Source organism: Astatotilapia calliptera, chromosome 18 (assembly GCF_900246225.1).
Source record: "Astatotilapia calliptera chromosome 18, fAstCal1.2, whole genome shotgun sequence".
Taxonomy (NCBI): domain Eukaryota; kingdom Metazoa; phylum Chordata; class Actinopteri; order Cichliformes; family Cichlidae; genus Astatotilapia; species Astatotilapia calliptera.
Genome location: NC_039319.1, coordinates 3,210,599 through 3,234,896, shown reverse-complemented (window position 1 = coordinate 3,234,896; position 24,298 = coordinate 3,210,599). Strand labels below are relative to the sequence as shown.

General features: G+C 42.9%; 1 protein-coding gene across 4 annotated transcripts in view; it reads right to left on the bottom strand.

The window, feature by feature from the left end:
• Window positions 1–24,298, bottom strand: part of kcnq3 (potassium voltage-gated channel, KQT-like subfamily, member 3) — a 110,141-nt gene that overhangs the window by 6,511 nt on the left and 79,332 nt on the right. For all 4 annotated transcript variants that reach the window (XM_026149178.1, XM_026149175.1, XM_026149176.1 and 1 more), the window contains 10 exons: window positions 12,884–12,974; window positions 11,943–12,069; window positions 10,530–10,702; window positions 9,937–10,110; window positions 9,126–9,236; window positions 8,221–8,316; window positions 7,998–8,092; window positions 7,580–7,606; window positions 2,350–2,549; window positions 2,139–2,244 (listed from right to left, as the gene is read on the bottom strand). In XM_026149178.1, the coding sequence (XP_026004963.1) occupies window positions 2,139–2,244; window positions 2,350–2,549; window positions 7,580–7,606; window positions 7,998–8,092; window positions 8,221–8,316; window positions 9,126–9,236; window positions 9,937–10,110; window positions 10,530–10,702; window positions 11,943–12,069; window positions 12,884–12,974 (1,200 nt within the window). The remainder of the gene's footprint in view (window positions 1–2,138; window positions 2,245–2,349; window positions 2,550–7,579; window positions 7,607–7,997; window positions 8,093–8,220; window positions 8,317–9,125; window positions 9,237–9,936; window positions 10,111–10,529; window positions 10,703–11,942; window positions 12,070–12,883; window positions 12,975–24,298) is intronic.

The window sequence follows — 24,298 nt, the reverse complement described above, 5'->3', positions numbered from 1 at the left end:
AGCGAGGAATGCCCAGACCTCTACATCGGAGAGACCAAACAGCCACTTCACAAGCGCATGGCACAACACAGAAGAGCCACCTCCACAGGACAAGACTCAGCAGTCCATCTGCATCTTAAGGATAAAGGTCACTCTTTCGAGGATGCCAATGTTCACATTTTGGACAGAGAGGACAGATGGTTTGAAAGAGGAGTGAAAGAAGCCATCTATGCCCACTGTCAGCGACCATCTTTGAACAGAGGCGGGGTTTACGACACCAACTCTCTGCCATCTATAATCCAGTTTTGAGATCCTTCCCAGACGCCTTAACGCCCACTCACATCCTGGGCCATCTGACCTCAGGAATTCGAATGATAAGGTGGGGCCAGGTTTCACAATGAACACACCCGAAACTCTGGCTGATTGTGACCCACACCCAGTTTCCCACCTTGGCTCAGGCGATTAGAGGATCATCAGGGGGTCCTTTTGTCCCTCTGTGGGGGGAAACTCCCACTAGGTTTATATCTGGGACTCTCCACCATTTGACCTTAGAACTGAAGAAGCTTCTCGGATGAGAGGTGAAACGTCTTCAAGTAACTTAAAGAAGTCCAGACGCTTTTCTTTGACTACGATGACCTGGATGACTGAGAACCTTCACAGACAACAATAATAGCAAAAACAATCACGAGTAGCCTACGTATCTGCTTACTCATCACGATTGTTATACTATTTCCAAGTGGCATCTGCAAAACTCTGTGAAGCATCACTGCAGTGTCAAACTGGAGCTGTGAGGAAGGCAGGTATTACCATATGATTCCTCCCGTCTAGTCCAGGGTCTCCTCCCAGCTGGATATTTCCAGAAAGCCTTTAAAGTGGATCCTTCAAATGCCAAAAAACAACACTACAACCTCCTACTGGATCCAAATGAGTCCTCGTGTATTAAAGAGCCATTTCTTTTGGTCTTCACCTTAAGGTTCTTCTTCCTTGTCACAATAACAGTTCGGAGCAGTATGCTTGACAAGTTGGTGAATAAACAAAACAATACACCATTTCTTTCTTCCAGCAACTAAATGTAAGTGACACCTCTTTACCTCAAAGAACTTTATGACATCAGATTTGGAGCTGCTAACACTTAACAGCTTCATAACAGGACTCCACAAACTGATGGTTACAGAGGTAACATCTGTCAGTTATGTGTAATTAATGCCCCCTTCACAGAAACCGTGCGTGACATTTTCTGTCCGGTGCATTATAGTAAGCCCAGCATCTTTCAGTCCTGCATCACTGCCACCCACTGAGCTCCGGTTTTTGTCCTACAGATCTCCTACTTTCAGAGTCAGCTACTGCTGCTGCACGAGCTCCAGTGTTTGGCAGAAAGTCTTGGGTCCTGAAACTAAAACCCTCCAGATCTGAGCATCCTATTCAGAAACCCATTCAACACTGATACAATGGAGTGGAAGGAAGCAGCACTTTCACAGGGTTAATCACTCATCTCGCAGGCCCTTGCACTAGATTGAATTCCTGCATTATGTCAGCTGTGTGGCCTATAGATTTACCAATGCACTGTCAGCATGTGTGAGTTCTGCCACACTCTGTGGTTGGCATAGCTCACTGTGTTGAATTTTGATTGCTGCAGAGTTTTCTGAAAGCACATACAGCGAGGACCAATCGTACTATCATACTGTGCAGAAAACTGACCAAAAGTTGTTATTGATATTTTAAGGTGTAAATAAACATTTTGAATTCGTTACTACAAAGTTCTGTTTTCTGTCCTGTCAGTTTGTTTAGCAGGTGAAGAAGAACTGACCAGTCTGTACGTTTGGATTCTAGCTAATCCATGTGACTGCATTTAAGCGTTTTACAGCCAGCAGGTCACTGATGACCTGTCCAGGGTTTTATGAGACTTCATAACATTTTCCTTTCTCCAATCCAACAGTGATGTCTTAATGTCCTTACTCAGTCAGTCTACATCACTGACTGAAGACAAAGCAATCGAGCAACCAGAAAACATTTCCTTGTTCATAACACCCATCTGCGCATCACAGTATAGGACATTTTTCTCTTCTTATCAGTATCAATTTATACTCTTTAATTGATTGGGTCTAAATCAATTAAATGATGACTTTAAAGGACCACAGAGCCCAGTTCTTGACCCTAACCTGACTGCCCTGATGACCAGTTTCAGTGTGGGGATCATCTCTTCCAGGAGGATGTCAGGGGGGAAACCCCGTTCCTCTAAGGCTGGATCTGCCACACCTCCGGCATCTGAGAGAAAAACACATTACGAATTTTGCGTTAGTAAAAAAAAGGATTAGACCAATATGGAAGACAAAAGCTCTCTGAGCTATCCGTGCTTTTTTGGTTTCAAACCTTCAGAGCTCTGGCGGAGTGTGTTGGCCTTCATTCGGAAGGCAGTGCGGAAGCGTTCCCGGTTAGTGAAGCCACCAGGTTTGGGCTCCTTGGAGGGACTCTCCTCGATGGAGTCTGCGTTTCCTGTCAGCTTCTTTACTGCCACCACAGACGGTCTTGAATTAGGAAGGCGAACACGCTCGAGTAAACTTAGTTTCTGGCTGAAGAGGGACAAACGAGAAAACAATACAGTATGGACCAAGAGAAAGCATGTGAGCACCAGCAAGTAAAGTCTTACACATCACCCAGCTGGGTGTGATCAGACACCGAAGAACGTTCAAGAAGCAAAGCAGCCAAAAGTTTAGGCAGATATTCAGATTAAAGCCACATTCTTTTAAACTTTAAATACTGATATAATTTTTCTGATCATCACTCAATTCCTGTTCTCTTCATTTTCTCCCACACCCCAAACTGTACTCGGGAGATGGCTGCTCCTCCCTGAACCGGACTAAGTCTGGAGGTTTGAAGATATAAAAGGGAGTTTTTCCTTCCCACTGTCGCCAAGTGCATGCTAATGAAATTTTTTGCACAATCAGTTTTGTTGTGATTTTTGTGTAATATAAGTTCTCCTGGTCTGCTGCTGCAACGTAACAATGCAGCTTTCCTGGCAGAAGGAAGACTCAAAGAACTGAGAGGAGATTGGTCTCCTTTACTGTCCAATGGCTGACAATATTTGGCAGCACAAAGACGAGAGCTCCCTGGGTAAAATAAGACTCCTGTGCCTTGGAAGAGGGAGAGAGGCGGGGTAACCGGAGCTGACAACAGCCCAAACAAGGCCTCTGAAACGTGGAGCGTTCTCAGCGACTTTGCTCCCACAGCAGACACACAATATGAGCCTCTATGTGGCCTCGAGGCAGAATAGGGACGGCAGATTACGGCGCTGAGAGGCCGCAGAATAGGAAGCTGTAAAGGAAGAGAGAAGCTCTTTCTGACTGCTCCTCGGCCGAATAAAGAGCAGAAAATGGGATGTGATTATCCCGTGGATCTCTGTAAATGAGGCAGCGCAGCAGGCGAAAAAAATGATGCTCCTTATCTCCCACAGCTCTGCCTTCCCAAGACACACATGTTGGTTCATAATACCTGCACAAAGCTGCGGGACAATATTAAAAGATAATTTCAGTTATTGCAAATATGGATCTTATTTCCTGGTTGTTAGGATAACAAAGGGAATACACCAGGTTACATGGGTGGGACTCATTTTACTTGGAGGTAAAAGTGAAACTACTGATTTTAACAGCTCAAAAAAAGCAGAGAGTGTCCGACACATGTTCGTTTTTCCAAATGTGTTTGGTCGAACTGAAGGTTTTTCTGTTACCATTCTCTTGATCAGGTTTTTAGTCTCTGATACTTGTTTTTTGTTAATGCACTGTGTCAATTAAATGTTATGTCTCTGAACACAAAACTCTTACCTTGTTGTTTACATTTGTTTCAGCTGTGTCTCGTCACCCTCCCATATCCATTTCCTGTGTGAGCATTAAAGCTCTGCCTTTCCCTTTCGTTGTTGTTGTCGTTCCCGTTTATTCCCTGTCTGTTTCTGAGTTTGACGGATTTATTGACCCTTTTCTTTTCGTGGACTTTGAGATTATTCAGGCTGATGGTAGAACTCAAAGATTTGCTTTGTGTTTATTTCTGCTGCCTCTGGAATCAGTAAAGCTAAAGTTAAAGTATAGCAGCTACCTGGGCACCCACCAATCATCCAGTTCATGGTTGCAGGCACAGTGCAGCTAATCTCAGCTGTCACAGGGCAAGAAAAAGAGTGCATCGTGGGACAGTCACAAATACTTAAAGTACATGTGCATACTAGAGTTTTATATTTGTTGTGTAAACATTTTAATAGTGAATATCTGACACTGACTAGTCCTTTGACTTAAACTAAAATTGTTAAAAAGGTACTTTGTCGACATAGATGTCACATAAAAGACGTAGTTTACACCTGAACTGTGGTGGAGGAGAATCATGCATCTAGTAAAACTGATACACACACACACACACACACACACACACACACAATAAGTAGCTTATCGGCCTCTTGTCGGACATCGTCGCACTGTTGTAGTTTCTGGCCGCCGTCCACCTCTTCGCTCAGCGCAACAAGATAATGTCAGAGTGCTAATTTCCCAGCCGCTGATCCTAAAAGGCTTTTAAAACTCTGACTGCCTGCTTTTCACTCCGTTTGACTTCATCACTCAGCGTCTGCACCCTCATTTCTTTCCACTCTTGTTCTCCCTCCACATCTCCGTCTCATCTGAATTATGTCCCCGCTTAATACTACAAATACAAGAAAAATGATTGTAATCGTTGTAATGCAACCCTCCGGTTCAGCCTATAAAACAGACGCCATTAAGAACAGGTGACCCGACCTCTCTGCTCTGCTCTACCAGCCCGTGTATCAGAGCCGTTTCAGCTTTTAGCAGCAGTAACTTAATCCAGCGTGTTGAACACAGAGGCCGGGAGGCGTCGGAGCAGAACGCTGCGCTGTAATGAGCCTGTAACGCCACCTCTGCTGACCTGAGCTGATGCGAAATGGCAGGTTTAGCAAGACTACAGCACATTTCATATAATGGCTCTGACATGTGTTTGTCAGCACTGAATGATGACATCAAAGAGCAAAGTTTTTCCTAAGTTTAAGAAATCAAACTTTTAGCTGATTATGTACTCTACATTTGTGTGTGCGTGTGTGTGTGTGTGTGTGTTTGTGTGTGTGTGTGTGTGTGTGTGTGTGTGTGTGTGTGTATTCAACTAAAACTGGCTCTCATTTCCACTTCTGAACATTTTAATCCTTTAAGACCTACCATAGAACCAAGTTCGCCAGAGCTTATATTATATTTTTACATGCTGTGGAGCCATTTTTGGAGCATTTCAAGTTGCTATACATCAATACAACCATTATAGCCCAAATTTTAATGATATGTATGCATTAAGTGCATAGTAATTACATAAATTGCAAAAAAGTGCAATAAACTACAAAAAAATTTAAAATCGTTTTTGATTTTTTAACATATATTTCTAGTTAGAGAAATTTAAGAGGCTTATCCCTCAAAACTGTAAATACACAAACTAGTTTCCCGCCAAAGGAAATTTATTTTAAGTGTCTTCATAGTTTTATTTTTGAGATACACCAATTTTCATACACTGCAGGAAAAACGAAAAAATATATTATAGTGCAAATTTGCAAAATAACAGCATATGCATCAAAATAAAATATTTCCAGCAGTGCAATATGAGTCCTCAGCATCCCAGAAACGACACAGAAAGACAAAGTCAAACATAACTTTTAAAAACACCAGTATAGGCTCATAAGGCCACGATGGTAAAAAACGACATTTCTGCAAAACGACGTCACTTCCGGTTTTGGGCAGGTCATGCGGACATGCGATAGTTCACGCTGATGGACGTAGGAAGTGTTACAAACAGCTGATCGGATCGGCAAAGCGTGTTTCTGGAATATTATGTTTTTGTTGCTGCAAGTGATTTTTATGCAGTTTTTGCAAAGCTATATGTGGAGGGAAACTGTGACCGAGGACAAGCTGATGGCATAAGATGTAAGTACAACTCCTCCGGTTTCATATGCAAAAAAAATTATTGCGCTAGCTTACGTGGTTGCAGTGCTACCGGGATTTAAAAATTGTTACGCAAAATGGAGCGTGTCTGCTCAGACCGGCTTTAAAGGGTTAATGCCAATGTATAAGTCCTAGCTTACATGTTGACTATATTAAGCACAATTACAAAAGTATAAACACGTGTTAGGCATCAATCACAGTGAAGTTGGTTCCCCCCCTTTGGAGCCACCAGTCACTGGGGAAAGGTGCATCCCCTGGTCAGCCTCTCACTGACCGGTGTATCCCCTGACCCCAGTGAGAGGCTTCTGGAGGTTGCTGCTTGGAAAACGCCCCTGTGATTGCTTCGGTTGCTAGCGCTCAGCCATAGTTTGCATGAAAGATGCAGACTTGTCTGCAAACACTTGCCAACAGCTTGCTGATTGGTTAAACTCAGACAGACAATGTTTGCCGTCAAAGTAAAAGTTGTGAGTACTGCTACAGCTACTTTGAAATGTCACATTGCTGCATCTGCTAGTATTCTGCATGGAAGTGCACCAAAAACCAGAACTGCATGCAAAATACAAGCAGATGCAGCAATGCTCCAGCAACCAAATCAAATCAAAATCAAATCAAATCACTTTTATTGTCACATCACATGTGCAGGTACATTGGTACAGCACATGTGAGTGAAATTCTTGTGTGCGAGCTTCACAAGCAACAGAGTTGTGCAAAATACAATAATGTAAACCAAAACAATCTCAAGGAAGTTTGTGGTGCAGCACCCTTTGCAGCCAATTTCACCATCTTCCAGAAACCTCTCACCAGCTGCCCAGTGACCAGAGGTTGATGGTGGTCGCAGAGTGGTCTCTATGCCTGTGTGACTGAGGCCTTGGGTAGGATAGAGTGCAAAGCAGGTGAGACCTTTTCACCTGTGCACTGGGTAATTTGTTTTTATACTGTGTCCATATGCAAACAACCAAGACCAAGGTTAGACAAGTGGCTGCTATGACTAACAGGTGAGCAGACAGGTGTCACTGACTTCACATGTGCTAATGCCACTCAGTCAGTCTGTGCGGCTTCTGTGTCTTTTGCAGGACTTTGATTAAATTATCTCATTATATCATTATATGTCGATAACCGCGGTGACACATCTGCAGCAGCTCAAGTTCAATCTGCTCCTCAAACCGAAAGCCTCAGTTGGAGTTTCACAACACTTTTTGATGTGGAGACTCATTAATGTCGCTCAGCAGGACGGAGAAAAATGAAAAGTCAAACCCATAGACCTCTTCTGAGGCCCTAATTACAAGATCTAAACTGTCACTCATAATTGAAACACAACTAATGGACTCGCTAATAGGTTTCCACAGAAACCTCTCAGCTTAAATGTCATTAAAGCAGCTGATGTGGAAGGCAGAGGGACGCGTGGGCGTTCAAAATTCATACGTCCCACGGCCATTAGCCCCGAGATTTATCCGACTGGTGAATTAATACAGGAAGCTATTTAAAGGCGGGCAGGGTGAGATATTCTAGGAAATGTTCATTAGTCTCTCCAGCATGTGGGGCTAATTAAAGCCCCGTCAGAAAGCATTTACTTTAGGCACAGCTCTGTGTGATTAACTGTGTCTCTGCATGGACACCAAACGGTGACCTACCTCGCCATGACCTCCAAGGTGTCCTTCCTGTGGACGGGGAGAGAGGAAAGGATCAAAATCAGGTATCTGCATGCAACGTAGGATTTAAATATCCTTTGATAAAGACTAAAAGTCAGAAGAGGACCAAAGCACGACAAAAATCCTCAGTTTGAAATCCACCGAGTGCATTTTTCTTGGTTGATGTTCCAAAATAGTGCAAACTGCTGATTCGTCTTTTATGTTTAATCTTTAATGAAAATTTTAATTTGAGTTTTTTTGCTTCTTACTCAAAGAAATCTAAAAGTAAAACTCTCCAGGTCAATCAACTTAGTGTTAAATCTGCAGATGCAAACAAAAAACAACATATTTAATGTTGTTTGCTAACTTAAGGTAATGCACGAGGACTATAAAAGTGACTGTTATGTTTTGTGGTACTTACCTGAAACAGGGAAGAGAGATGACAGTTTCGTAAAACCTCCAAGTGGCAATAAGGTCTTCCCTGATTGGATTGGTGGAATAATATCTCCAGGCAGACTTGAGATGGGAAGACAGGAGATCAACCAGAAGTTATAACAGCGCTCAGCTTAACTGAGTCCAGAAAACATAGAAAGTCTCAGCTGGACCACGCAGAAAGATGCCGATGCCGTCAGGTAGCGTCTCACCTGGATGAGGCCTGCAGCCGGATGTCTGCGCTTCTCAAAGTGCTTCTGTCTGTGCTGCTCCTGGACCTTCAGAGCCAGGCCCGAGCCCAGAATACCCTGCAGCCATAAAAACAGAAAACACGTCGCTCAGTGCTCCTGCCGTGCTGCGGGACGCCAGTGCCGAGCAAAATGTTAACACCTCGCCTTTATCTTGGTGAGGGTTAGCAAAAGGTCACAGCTTGGCTCAAAAGTCCTCCTTTGTCCACATCAACCAACGCAAGCAGATGTTTTACACGTACTTATTCACTCGGCTGCTCATGTATCACATACATGCAAACACATGACCTCCTGGTCATTAAGGAGGTGCAGGGCGGTGCTCTGCTAGCTGTATCCATGGGACTGATTACAGCTGATAACCTTCAGTGGGAACATGTTTTACCCACATGTTCTCATCGCATAGTAACTGATGCTTCCAGAATGTGGAGGCTCTGGTTCGAGTCCCACTGAGACCTGCTTTCACTTGGTCGAGTGTCGGTAAACTGTGGGTGTAAAGTAAGGCTCTTTATTAACAATAGCCCTGCACAGTAAGAAGGTAGAGAGTGACACATCATAACCCTGGGACCAGAGGACGTCTGGTGTATAAACGAGTGACACCAGTGGTTGATATCACGGCACTAACTGATGCCCCGGGAGAGAACTGACTGTTTTCTTATACTGAAAGAGGCGACACTTACTAATAATCTAGCATTAAAGTGTTACAATCAACTTGTGTTGCACATTTTTTCTTCATAAATAAAAAGGTCAGAATTACTTGTGCAGTTCATACAAGACAGATTTCCTAACATGAGTATGTATTGATTGATTTATTCGGACTTAAATGAAACCCTGCACCATCAGCAGCGGTGTGTAGAGGAGAGCGCACTCACTGCAGGCAAAGCGAAGAAGGACACTCCGATCAGAGCGAAGGTGCCGGCTAGCAGCCTCCCAGCCCAGGTCTTTGGGGTTTTGTCCCCGTAGCCGATGGTGGTCAGTGTGATCTGAAAAACACAAGGAAGATAAAACACAGGCAGAAAATCTTTTAAATTAAATCACTAAAATTTGACACAACAGCCTCGGCATCCTTGTTTCAGCAGTAATGTTTCTGTGGAGACTCATCTCTCTCTGTGACCTTCGTATCGATCCGTTAAAGGGCTCTTCAGTGTTTCCCGGAGTCAGAGGATCGCCCTGAAAAGCAGGCGGTGACAGTGGAACATCTTGTTGAAGGACATTCTGGCGGCGCAGATGCTCGCTGTCATGGAGCTTGAACTTTTGGCCTCTCTGGTTGAAGGACGGTCGCTTTAATGAGGCATTGGTGCTTCCCTTGCCAGAGGCCCTCATTAAAGCTCAGAGCTCTGCGAGCTTTCAAACGGGATTCACCGGAAACCCTCAGGCTTTCCACCGGCACATTACTAGAAACTAAAACCTGATTTTTTCCTGTCCTCTTGGCAGAAATCCCAGATTTGATTTAAAGCCAAAATATTAGCAGTTGATGATTTGGCCAGGCACCATCTGTCCACCGAGCTGCAGCCAAATCTACTCTCACCTCTAAGCTGCCAAAATCATTTCCAGACAAATAATTTGCAGAATTCAAGACAGGATTTTTTGTTTCCAGCAACAAAATTTCAACAATATGCATGTTAATTCACTGAGTGCAGTGTTAGTCGTAAACTTGGAGCTTGTTTTTTTTAATGCGCGTACCAGCCCCCACCAAAGCGCATCAGCGTAGGTGTCAAAGTCCTGCTCTTTGGGCTGGGCCGTGGGGTTCTCCTGGTCAGACATGCTCACAGAGGCGTCATCCTTTTCCACCAGGTAGACAAGGAAGGACGCCAGGATGAGAGACAGGAAGCCGATGTACCAGGCTGTGATCAGCTCCTGCAGAAAACAGGGAAATATTTGAAAGAAGCTGATATTTTTTTATTTTAAATCCAATAAAAGACTGTTCTAATTCATTATTTACACATTCACAGCTGAGCAGCAGATTCCGGGTCTGAGAAATGAAGCCAACAGCCGCAGTTCCTCTAATGTCCACCTGAGGCTACCTTCAAATCTGAGTCAGTTCCTGCAAACTCCCATAAACTTTCTAATTGCTTCCAGTTTAGTTTCTTTACATCTTCAGCTCATGTGAGTGCTTCACTACACTTTACTCGATACTTCAAGCACTTTCAGTCGTCTCAGAGCGACAGCCGACTCCTTCCAGAGAAGTGCACATTTCCATAATTATGTTTTCCAGCAACTTCCTTTAAAATGCTCACACGTCAGGAAGCAGGAAGTGTGCTCGGGTCCACGCCTACCTTACTGTGCGCGTAGATGGCGGAGCCCAGCAGCTTCCACGTCCCTCCTCTCCGGTCCATGCGCAGCATCCGCAGGATCTGCAGGAAGCGCAGGCTGCGCAGGGACGTGGCCAGCACATTTCCCTGGTTACGCACCGCCACCACCGGCACCGAGGCAATCAGCACGAAGATGTCTGAGCCGAAAACACAGCAGACAAAACCTCACGTAAAAGACTGTCAGGGAAAAGCTTTCTTCACATGGTTAATGAGACTGACCCGACACGCTGATTCAGTCGTCTTTGTGGGACGACGAGTTCCTAACAGGAGCTGAACATAAAGACGCCGATGAGATGCTCCTAATACGTTTAATGGTTTTAACACACAAGGAGAATTAATGTGAATGCTTCTTCCTTCAAAGTGCCGCACAGCACATTATATTAGCTGTAAAATATTTGGAGGGTATTATTAACATAAAGTATATTCCCTGTGTGCACTGTGTTACTGCACACACAGACTCACTCAGTAACCACTCGTCAGTGCACGCTGGTTATTACACCAAGCTGGATGGTTGAACAGAGGAGCTGTCTAAAGCTTTTAGAGCCTGGATCAGATTTTAAAGGTTGGTGATGAATAAAAAAAAGCCTTTCATGGCATCACAAGCTGTAATTCTTGTCCTGGAAGACTATTTCTGTGTTTATAGGTCAAGGCATCTGCAGGAAATCGAAAACTCATCATCATCATCCAAAACCGTTTCCCAAAAACTGCAGAGAAGTCTGCAAAATAGTGAGAGTCGCTTCATCTTCATCTGCAGAGCTGCTGTCATTAAAACCAGAAAACGTAAAAGAAAAAGCTGTTTTACAGGAAAACTGACACCCACGTGCTGCAGCATCGCATCAAAAACACATTATGACGGAGCACATCTTGCTGCTATGTAAAGATTTACGTCACAGTAGCTACGTCCACCTTTACACTCTGTATGGTCTAACAACTGAAACAATCCTGATTTTCACTCCTGTGAACACCTGCAGATCTCACTGAAAGTCGAAGTTGACATTTACAGGTGCCAGAAAATGACGGAAACAAACTCTACATTATTAATTTCAGGGGTGGGGAACTCCAGGTCTCGAGGCCCGATGTCCTGCAGGTTTTAGACGTGTCCTTGATCCAACACAGCTGATTTAAATGGCTAAATTACTTCCACAACATGTCCTGAAGTTCTCCAGAGGCCTGGTAATGAAGGGTGAGATCTAAAACCTGCAGGACACACTTAGGCTTGGAGTTTCCTGCCTCTGATTTACTTATATCCAAAACCCCCTGTAGACGTGTCGGTAAGCCTTCCTTACTGACGAGCTCCCAGTAACACATCGTTCACCAAACAGGATGTTCAGCAGCAGATTTCCATGTTTAATGCTCAGAAACCTTTAATGACCTTACCTAAAATGCACAGGGGTTTGCGAGCGAACTTCAGCCTGCCCCTCCATCCTTTATAGCGACAGCAGCAACCGGCCGCCCAGATCCTCAGAGCAAACTCGGCTCCAAAGATGAAGATGGCGAACGTCTCCTGCACAAGGACACGTCAAAAACCCATTCACAGCTCGCTCAGATACGAGCTGCATGCTACATCAATAACGATTCAAATTCAGTGAAATCTTTCAGTGTTACTGAATCTGCCTCTTTGTTGTTACATCCTGTTTTGGACCCACTCCACATCTGCTCTCTCGGTCGTGAAGCAACAAACAAGATTAAAAAAAGAGAAAATTGAATATTTGAAGTGTTGTTTTGTCCAAATAAGCTCTGATTTGTTCAGAAGGGCAAACGGAAACTGTCCAGGTGGGAATGATTTCAACCAAAAATTGGATTTCAATTTTATTTTGTACATTTTTCCTTCGGACGCTTCATTTTTGGAGATTTTCTTGTAATTTTCTGGCAGTCCTTTTATTAAATCAACATTTTCCTGCTTTAATCTAATATATTTATTATTTTGTACTTTTTAAAAAAATGTCCTCTAACCATTTATTGATTTACTTACTCATGTTTTACAGCTGCTCATTACTATCAGTCCTATTTCAGTCCTTTTAATGTTTGTGTATCTGCATTTTACACTATTTATTTTTTAAAACAGTGAAGTATTTATATTATAAGTATTTATATCAGCTGAGTTTAGTTTATTTAAATGTGAAATGCAAGTACCAGATTTTATGCTCCAGCACCCTGCGACCCCTGAATTTGACATTTTTTTTAAAGGTCAAATTTGCTGATTTGAGTGAAACATGCGTCTGATGATGCACATTAAAAAAAGCTTGTGTTTAGTGGAATGATATATATATATATATAAAAAAAAAGATACAAACATAAATGAAGAAATGAAATCTCACCAGTATGACCAGCCAGTGTGCCGACACGTTCTCGTGTTCCTTGAATGTGGTCAGTATGGCCAGAATCAAACAGCCCAGAACGATTAAAAACCTGCAGACACACAAGAGGAAAAACATTCAGTTACAATAATGCACGACACTCATGTGCAGGACACACAAACACTACAGAGTGCAGGAAAAAAAATCACTCAGAGTGAAACTGCACAGTCTTACTGTCACCACTAGAGGGGGCCACGTCTCCCTTTAATTTATGCACGGGGGGATAAATTATATTATAATGTGTTTATATCACATTTACTCAAACCTGCAGGAGTAACTCCAGGATAAAGACTAAAAAAACCCAACAAAAACATCCTCATCAAACTTGTTGTCATGAATCTGTGGTTGCAGACCACGAGAGAAGCACTGACTGAACCTTTAGGACACATCAAGTCTTCAGGGGGAAGTGGACACGGAGGGGAACGAGACACATCTGAACACAAACTAAAACTTAAAGCTGTAACTGGATGAAAGATGGAAATCACAAGACAATGAAAATATAAAGTCAAACGGAGAATATTTGATGTTTTAACACATCTAAACCGAGACCACTACGATTAAAAAGCAGGAACACTGGAGGTCTGGAACTGCTTACTGTAACATGAGGTCTAAAAATGAAAAATTATACAGTCTTATTTAACAATGTGACATAAACATACAGAAAGCACGCCGCAGTGATAAGAAAACAGTGTAGATACTAAGAACGAACATTTTATTAGCACACGTCAGATTTTTTGTTAATTTCTGTTTTAATTTGACTGCATGCACAGAGTTTCATTTAAATGAGGCTAAATTACAGCACATATATAGCAAAATTCATTTCTTTCCGTTCCGCCTTTTTAATTTAACCGGGTAGGAGCGTTCATCCTGCTGCTCGTGCTGATCGGTTTAACTTCAGCGATTGTACTGCAGGCTCTCTGTTGCATAATGAATGTGTGCCTGGCAGATGAGTCGTTCAGAACTGGCTGAATTCAGACTAATCTCCACCGAGCAGGCCCGCTAACCACACAGCATCAGAAAAACAGCAGAATTTTCCTTTAAACTAAACAAATTGTGAGATAATTGTGAAGCCAGCAGGCTCACTGACAACCTCCCACTGCTACGGTGAAATCTGCACACAGCGCTTTAAAAAAAGGGTTTGGTTTGGAAAAAATATTGCCATTAATTTCAATGGCCAAACCAACAAAGTCAGTTTAAGTCACCTGTATTTATGCAGCACATTTGAAAACTATAGGAGCTGATCTAAAGGACATTACATTAGAAATATAACAACTACAAAAGCATAAGTGAAGCAGCACAATTAAAGGAGACCTATTCTTTTTTTATTTATTTTTTTATTTATTTATCTGTCACATGTAGTTATAGCTGGTACAACATACAGTGAAATGTTTTTCCTGGCTAAAAAAGTACTCCCCCCGACTGTGCAGACATGCTAAAAAGGATTTTACATAAACTAAAAAAAAAGGGGGGGGGGGGGGGGGGGGGAAGAAACAAAAGTTAAAAAGTAAAAATAATATAAAAAACAATGTAAAAGTCCATATGTTTGTGCTTATAAGTATATATCCATGACGTGCAGGATATTGTACTGTAATAATTTAAATGAAAAAAACTATAAAAATATACATTATTTACATAGTACAGATATATATAATAAGGTACGGATAAGGTTCAGAGAGAAAAGTAAAATGCAAATTATGTACTGTGTGTGAGATTGTCCATCATGTCGTCTGGTTTGTGTTTTGGTTGAGGAGTCTCACTGTTTGTGGGTAAAAACTCCTCCTGAACCTTTCTGTTCTTGTTTTCAGGCTACAGAGGCGCTTCCCTGACCTCAGTAGCCTGAACAGTTTGTGGGCGGGATGGCTGGAGTCCCTAATGATCCTGATGGCCCTGGATCTGCACCTTTCAGCATAGATGTCCTGCAGTGCTGGTAAAGATGTTCCCATAGTGCGTTCAGCTGTGTGCACAACCCTCTGCAGGGCTTTCTGTTGCTGTACTGTGCAGTTCCCGTACCACACCATGATGTTGTTGCACAGGATGCTCTCAATGACCCCGGTGTAGAATCTCCTCTGTATATTCTTGGAGATCTTAAACCTCCTTAGACGCCTCAGGTGATAGAGGCGCTGTCTGCCTTTACTAATGAGGAAGTCCGTATGTGTACTCCAAGTAAGGTCCTCGTTGATGTGGACACCGAGGTATTTGAAGTTGGAGACTCTCTCCACAGGGGTTCCATTGATCTGAATTGGGGTGTGAGTTTTCTCGCCTCTCTGTCTTCTAAAGTCGATCACCATCTCCTTTGTTTTGCTGATGTTCATGGAGAGGTGATTTGCCTCACACCACTTTGCTAGTCCATCCACCTCACTCTGGTAGGCCCTCTCGTCGTTCCCAGAGATGAGTCCCACCACCACTGTGTCGTCAGCAAACTTCACAATGGAATTAGTGGGGTGTCTGGCCGTGCAGTCCGCGGTGTAGAGGGAGTAGAGAAGGGGGCTCAGTACACATCCCTGGGGGGCCCCTATGTTCAATGAGAGTGTATGGGAGTACACATCCCCTATTCTCACTGACTGTGGTCTCGCGGTCAGGAAGCTATAAATCCACCTGCACAAAGATGTATTGAATCCCAAATCTTGGAGCTTACCCGAGAGGGTGTGGGGCACTATGGTGTTGAATGCTGAGCTGTAGTCTATAAACAGCATTCTCACATAGTTCCCACATCCCTCATCTAGATGGCTCAGTGTGGTATGCAGGACCTGTGCTACAGCATCTCCGGTAGATCTGTTTGTCCGGTATGCAAACTGCAGTGAATCGAAGTCGGGAGGAAGAAAGGAACTGATAAAGGGTTTCATGAGCCTCTCAAAACACTTCATCACTACAGATGTTAGGGCTACTGGGCGATAATCATTTAGGCTAGCTGGGCGGGTGTTCTTCGGGATCGGAACAATCACTGATGTTTTAAAGCAGGTGGGGACGACCTGCTGAGCCAGAGAGGCATTGAAGATACTAGTGAAAACTGTGGTCAGCTGATCTGCACATACTCTTAGCACACGTCCCGGTATGCTATCTGGTCCCGCTGCCTTCCTGCAGTTTGTTGCCCTCAGAGCTCTCCTCACATCATGCTCAGTCCAGCTCCAGAAAGATAGTTTAGCTCCTCTGCCTTTAAGAAAAATGTCCTCTGATTGGCTGCCCCTAAACAACACATTAGAACAGCAGGTTGGTGGGATCTCTATGACATCATACAGCACCAGAAGTAGAAAAAACTGAGTGAAGCTGAGTTTTTAGAGCCGGCTCCAGTCTGAGCTGTTGGCTCATAGGGATTTCCTTTACACACCCTGACCTGATACGATAATAACTTTTTAATATGAACAGCCTCCAAGAACAGGATAAACAATATGACAGAAAAAAAAGGTATAGACAATTGTTCCCCTGTAGAAGGCTTGTAGGAGGAAGAACGTAGGAGGGTCTGTACACAAGAGCTGATGTACAATCACGAGCAGCAGAGCTCGACATGATGCTGGATTTAAGAGCCTGGGGGCAGCGCCGCAGACAGATCAGCCAGTTTTGGTTTTAAGGTGGAAGCGAGAATTAATTAAACAAATTCAAGCATATTTATCATGACGCCAGTTAGCAGGCTAACAGGTGGCATCAATTTTCAATGCCCTTAAGCAAAGCACTCTCTTTGTCCAAACACAGCAGCATCCAGGGTGATAAATCACCTCTTGGACCTGTAGTGTAATAAGTAAAGCGAGGCTGTTATCACATTTGTTCACCTTGTGCTCGAGTACGCGCTGGTTGGTGGTCACATGATTATTAAAAATCCAGCTATGCAGCAGCATCATTGATCATCATCAGTAAATAACCAGTGAAATAAAAACCACAGCCTGGTACTGCATGCAAACGCTAATGCAGATTTTTATTCACTCATGTGATTGTCATGTTTAACCTGTGAGCCAGCAGGATGTGAGTCACCATTACAGAGCTGAACACTTCAACGTGCACAGTAAATGAGTAACAGTTGACTGTAAACAGCTGCACAGAGGTCACCAAGTGATGTTTACATGATGGTGTTAAAAGGTCTGACTTTCTAAACAAGCTGCATGAATCAATTACTGCAGTGGAAACAGCAAAATCATAGCCTGATGTAATCCCTATAAATCAATAAACAAATAAGCAATAACAATAAAAACAAAACAATAGAAAAAAAGATAGAAAAAGTAAAAAAAAAAAAAATCACATAAAAGACTTGTATGTCTTGGTTAATGATTGCTACCCCTGAAACTGAATGAAACAACCCCCCCCAAAAAACAAACAAACAAACAAACAAACAATATAAATCACACTTTAAAAACAAAAACAAAAACGTACTATCCACAGACATCCACAATAGGAGTCACCAGTGCCCTCGATTAGTTACCAGTAACATTAAAGTAAGAAAACAGGAAATCTGGGATGGAGCAAAGCCTTCTCAGCTGTGGTACGTGGGTCACGGCTCGTACCAGGAGGGAAACTTACCAGCTGCAGTAATCTGACTTAAAATATCAGGAAGCTTCATGAAAGCCAGAGAACAAAGTACAGAGAGTATAGAGTGTATAAAACAGCAGCTGGTTTGGTTTTCTGGAGCAAGAATTGAACAAACTGAGATAAGAAGGTGACGAGCTAGGTTATCAGCTAATGCTAGCTAGCTAATTAGCAAGCTACACTACAAACTAAGATGGTGAGCAACAAACACAAAAACAAACAGAGCTGCCAAGTCACAGCAGGTTGATCACCAAAACTTATTTGATATATTATTGACAGGTAACTGTTCTAAAAAAACACCAAATGTGACTCAGCGGTGCAGTAGTTTAAGTTAGCAGAGGTCAGGCCTAAAACCAAGGCAGGGAAAAACAAGATACCAGCGATCTGATCAAGTCGCAACAGTAGAAGATACTCTCCACAGAGTATCTTCTACTGTGGAGTAGGACTGGATGCAACAGAAGCACACTGGGCTGTCAATCAAATGAGCCACACCCTTAATAGAAGTGTATCACCACCTGTACAGGTGTTAAACTGTCCATAGAGTCTAATCTGTTTTTGCAGCAGGCTGGGAAATTTTAACATTGGAGTCTATGGTGAATGACTCATATTTAGAGGACATTAGAGTAACAGAAGAATTTTAGTATTTAAGGCTTCATATTCCAGCCTCTGAACAACAGAATAAAGGCCCAAAATCAATTCATTTTTTATATAGCAACAAATCAATTCAAGCCGCTTAATATTTTAAGACCCCAAGATAATACAGACAAACCTCAGCAATCATAGGACCTCCTATGAGTACAAACTTAACAATGGGAAGGAAAAACTCCCTTTTAACAGGAAGAAACCTCCAACAGACCCAGGCTCAGGGAGGGGCGGGGCCATCTGCTGCGACTGGTTGGAGGTGAGGGGGAGGGAGGCACAAAGACAGGCAGGGGTGAAGGTGGGTCAGTGGATGAAATAGAGCCCCCTGTGCAGCACAAAACATCAAACACATTCAGCTAACTGGAGAAAATTTAGTAATGATAAGAGTTAAATCCTCCTTCATTTGTGTGACTAATGACACGAACGCTAAATACATCAAGATGAGCTTTAAAACAGGAAAGAAAAACTCTCTTTGCAGTTCAGTAGCTCCTGTTTCAGCCTTAATAAAAACATATTAGTTGTCCTCTATAATAAAATGAGAGCATAAACTATTTATTGTCATTTCCACTTGATGAATCCCCTAATTCTCATTCTGTGCCCTACCACCTAAATATTCAGTTTTCCACGGTCTAATGCTGCATTTTAAAAAGCTCGTACTGCAACTCTTACACTTATATTTAGCTTCCAGAGCTCAAATTAATTGGATGCACACGTACAAATGGCTATTTAAATGCTCCTGTAGAGTCGATCACACTGTGGCTGGATTCCAGGTACACTGGAGTTAACCGCCCAGCTATGATATACGACCCCAAACTGCGCTGAGCAAACTCAGCCGCAGGAAGGCAGCCAATTAACATTTATCCAGAGCGCCCATTACTCGCCACCATCAGCTCTGCAAAAGATTATTTTGTTCTTTCTCAGCTCGGGTGTGATGGGGTCATTTCAAAGCAACTCATCCAAGAGCTTCACAGCAGCCACGGGACAGCCACTGATAATAAGAACCTCTGGAACATGTTATCATTTGCATAATTCGCAACACTACAGGCGTTGATGTTAAGACGCGAGTCGTGCAATTAGAGTCCAAATAAAGGCTTCTTGGTTTTTAACTTACTGTAGCCTAATCCAATCAAGTATTTACTGCAGTATTTCATCAGGGTCATTGATGTAAAATGGTTCAAATCTAAAAATAAGTGCAGAAAAGAAGCTTCAAGGCAGACGAAGATGAAGCAGCTCAACTGACAGATAAGTTGGGTTAACTCGATATTGCACAAAAATGGTTGAAAATGAGATTAAAGGAAACTGTATACGTTTTTCTGTGGGGTTAAATTGTTAGTGAATTTGTTTGGCCACTGCAGAGTTAATTAACTGGTAAGACTAGTATCTCGAGGAAGATATGGATTTGGATATTTGGGGGAAGGATCCTTTACTGTACATGTTTACATAAATGTAGGCGTGGAGCTCAAAAAGCCATCGATTGCTCCACCGTTTAGATTCTTTTCCAGTCCTCCACCCTTCCATTCCTGAGTCTTGAATCATTCATGGCCTGTTGTATTGCCATTAGCCGGTGTCGACAACTCGGAGAAGTTTCTGAAGTGCTTCACAATCATAACAGCATCAATATTTCACAGCCAAACAGCCTGAAGAGCTTTATCGAATTGACCTGAAAGAAATGGTAAATGGCCTGTATTTATATAGCGCTTTACTAGTCCCTAAGGACCCCAAAGCGCTTTACATATCCAGTCATCCACCCATTCACACACACATTCACACACTGGTGATGGCAGCTACATTGTAGCCACAGCCACCCTGGGGCGCACTGACAGAGGCGAGGCTGCCGGACACTGGTGCCACCGGGCCCTCTGACCACCACCAGTGATAGTTGAGCGCTTGCACATGTGGCTGTCACACGTTTCTCTGACTCGTCACAGTTTTTCCTTCCTGCATTCCTGTCCTCTGAATTAAACTGGAGCGTTTCTCCTCAAAGTTATCCAGAGGACAGAGATAATCCTGGAGCGAGTGCAACCAGATCGATGTTAACTCGATATGATCCGACAGATACAGATCTGCAACACAACCGGCTTCCTATTCGTCTTCAAATAGTTTGTTCAATAAGGCACACAGAGCGCCGTCGATGCCCATTAGAGGCGACATGTCGAGTGGAGCCGGGCGGAAATCAAACAGTCCGACTGAATCCGCAGGAAAAAAGTCAGCCAAAGAAGACGTGGCAGGCTCGGGAGTGACCACATGGCTTTGACGGGTTTAAGAAGAGTCCAGTTCTTGAGTGGGGCCAGAGTTAAACAGATAAATCAATAGAAGAGACAGTCTTTACCATTTCAATCATCCACAGCTCCACACAGACAGAAAGTCCGACTCAAGTGAATGAAATGAGTCCAGTCTAGTCCATCGATATCCACACCAGGTGGCTTCCTCAGGAGGTCTGACCCATAACAACAGACTATGAAATACCAGATTTCTATCCTGCTTTTTGATGTTCCAGTGAGAGTAGTGGCAAAAGTAAGCATCTAGCTATAAAGTCCTGTTTCTGGGACAGCCAGCAGTGTTTCCACAGGAGGAAGTGACATAAATACACCCTGAGATGCCACCAACACCTCCAGCCTCACTATTAGTCTGTGTGTATGAGGTGAGGTGGTGAAACGCTCCTGGAAGCTCCATTAGCTTCCTGTTGGACAAATCAGTGAAGCATGCCGTCCAATCTGTGCTGTGATTGGCAATCAAGAGTTTCCTGATAGAGAAAACGGTCTTTCCATCCATTTTCTTTGTGATAAGGTCACGAGTGACTGATGAGAGGGGACTGGACCTGGTGGCTCTGCAGGAATCGGTAAAATGATGGAGATTCGCACTAAGAAGAGGCACTGGTTTTTGAGAAAATGGTCTAGTGCCTGGAACAGCTTATAGAGCGTTTGACATATGCGATAAATAAAGCGTCACAAGGCCAGAATCAAACAATGACCCAACTAAAGGAGACAGAGTACAGCTACAAGGTAAAATCCTTTAGTTTTAAAGCTCAAAAAAGCCACTGCAGATACTGAAATATGTCCAAAAGTAAAAGGATGGATAGTTAGGATAGGACCTAGGATAGGATCTCCAATCATACAAAATGCCTTCAGTTCTCTTCAGTTTTGTGACTAAAAATTGAAACAGCTAAAACCTAAAGTTCAGATTTAATTAGTTTATCTGTTTATGTGGACGAATGGTTTACTGTTATTAGAGGTTATGTGGCAGGAATGATGAGGTCATCCCACCTAAACTCCACTCTCTCCGTTAATCCACCTTCCCTGTGTCGGCCTCAGCTATGCCCGGTGCTGATACCACCCCTGAGGTTTCCTAACATCCAATTTGCCAACGAGATTCAATAAAGAGTGCCGACGACGCAATTCTGGCAGTTAATTTGCTCAGTAATATGCAAACACTGGTGGGAAAGGACAGCAGCAGGACCGGCGGTAATGACTGCAGTCACAAGGACGAGATGAGAGGATCTGTGGGAAGACGTTTGCAAACAGTCGAACATCATTGACGTGCTGCTATGAAGCGGAGCGAGCCTGGTGTTCACTGCTGGCTGACAGCTGCAGTTCTTTGACTCACTTAAATGTTACAGGGAGTTTTAGGACTTCAATATCTGAAACTTCTGCTTTGGAAATGAAATTTTACAAAACTGAAAAAACGAGCTACTCTTTACCTGGGTGAGTTTATTATTAGACACTCACTTCAGTTCAGAGTGATCAGATTTGATTGATCAAACAGTTAAATTATCCAACCATCCATTTTCTGAACCAGTTCAGTCACAGACGCTGGAGCCGATCCCACCTGTGATCCTGTGAGCAGACATGAGCTGACGGGTTTGAACCCAACACCCTCCAGCTGGTTGGGCCCTGGTTTTGAACCCAGGTAAATTAATTAGAGTAAACTAATGAAGACAACTGTTACATTAAAGCTGTGGCCTGTTTTGTTGTTATCCGTGATGCGTTTCATGATCATATATTGTATGTATTGTACGCTGTACGAGTAAATGGAAGACCTGCATACATGATAACCAGATTATCTGTATAACGTCAATAAAGCATGCGATGAAGTCACAGGTAAGTCAAAATTTTGAGTTAATAACCTGAAACTTTACCTTACAAATGGATTTTGTTTTCCAGAGCAGGTTTTCATAGAGATTAGCCAACCTCATCCAGTCATGTGCTTTGTATCTGGTTTGTTAGCTAGCTTTTAATTTATCTGTATTGTCAGGCAAGCTAGTGTTAGCTAACATTAGCCAGAAGAAATACAGCTCAGGGTTTCATCCAAAAAACGATCTCTTGATGAACTGAAGATCATGCTAATGCTAATCATAGCTTTTCACTGAGGGTAAAATTTCCATTTTATCAGATACACTTCAGTAGATAAAGCTAACAGCTTAGCTAGCTGGCTAACTTTAGCTTTTCTCTACTTCATGTGACATGTCTGTCAGGCTTTTTCTGTACAAGGAGTCTGTTTATGAAAAATGTGATTTGGGTTTCTCACTCTGTATTCGGAGTAATACCCGACAATTTACTGATGAAGTAACTGATCAATCGGGTCACTTCCTGTCTTTATCATCTACAAAGACATCTTCTCCTCCTACCTTCACCATTGGTTAGAGTACTGGGCTTCACCTTTATTGATGACTTTGGAAAATGCATTCTGCCCTTATTGATTAATCTGGGAAGCATTCTGAAATATGGATTCATTTTCCCTGAATGCTCCGTCTCCCAGGAGACTCCCTGCTGACCTCAACACTGCTTCTCAAAGCTGACAGAAGGTGAGATTTACAGGCATTTGCAGCGATCCTGACAGAAAACCATGTTGGGAGTGATGGCTTTCACCTCCAGCACCTCCCCCTTTCCCTCCATCTTCCCCCACCGAGGACGGCCCAGCAGCTGGAGACAGGAAAAAGATATTCAGGCTGTGATTTGGGATTTGCTGATCAGGCAGAACATGGTGTTTCACTGGGGATATCCTGACCCCTGGATGTACTGGCGCATGGTGTGTTTGTAGTTGTGTATCTGTGCATGTGTGTGTGCCAGACAGCTTCAGACAGCTTCATGAGAATAAACCATGGACAGATTAGTAGATGGACTGGTACTTCTAGTCTTATTTACCCAATCACTCGATGGATGAATCAGGGTTCAGATTTCTTATCTTCAGTATTTTCAGTTTCACTACAGATTGGACAGTAGCTGGACGGTGTTTCTACACAAGTTTGTCGCTTCCATTCAAACTAGGACCCCAGCAATATTTTTAGCAATCAAAGCAATCACAAAGAAGTTTCTGCCAACCACCTGGTGAAATTTATCCCTAGTGACAAATGGCTGCCAGTGGGGTCAATGACCAGTCTGTAGATCTGCACGACTAAGTCCCACTGCACGAGTAGGACTTTAGTCTCTAGGCCCGTGCGCCTGGGCTTTACTCTACATTGTCACCATGACTGTCACACATCCAAAATCATGCACAAGTTAACATTAACATTGTTAGTAGCCACGTACCTGCAATACCTTAACATAACTAAAAGTCTTTTAGCCACTATTGATATCACCATTAGTAAAAAAACAAATTTAAAAACCATGTTTAAACATTGTTGTGTTAGCTTCACTTTTCAGATCTGGGAGTTCTGATCAACTTTTACAGTATTTGTGGATAAAACTTCCTTCCTTTGGCTGGTGCTATTATTAGCTTACCTGCTAACAAATTGAATACTAAAACTCAACGTTTTAGCTAGCAGGCTAACCTTAGCATGTGTACCTTTTATTGCTAACAAAAGCACACATAAGCCTTATCTAAAGCCTCATGAGTGCTTGTTTTAGGCCTTTATGTAGAGTTTGTGTTGTGTTAAAGGCCTGTTATTTGTTGATGACCATTAATAAATGACCATTAGGTAGTGTCTAAGCTAATGTTAGCTAGCATTTAGTTACTGTAAAAACAGAGGTCTTCAGTCACAAGACTCAATCACAGGCCCGGTTTGACTTTTGTGATTCACTTACTTTGAGTGTTTACTCACTCCCTGATTGAGCAAACAAAATGAGATAATTAGTCAAACTAATCAGATTCATTTAAGCTAATTATAGAATATTTTTTAATTAGCTTTAAAAAAGCCACAGCAGCAAACCCACATCAGAGAGTCTCCTAAAGCAGCCGAGGAGTCAATAAGCTGCAGAGATGATGCTGATTACTCAGGAAAACATC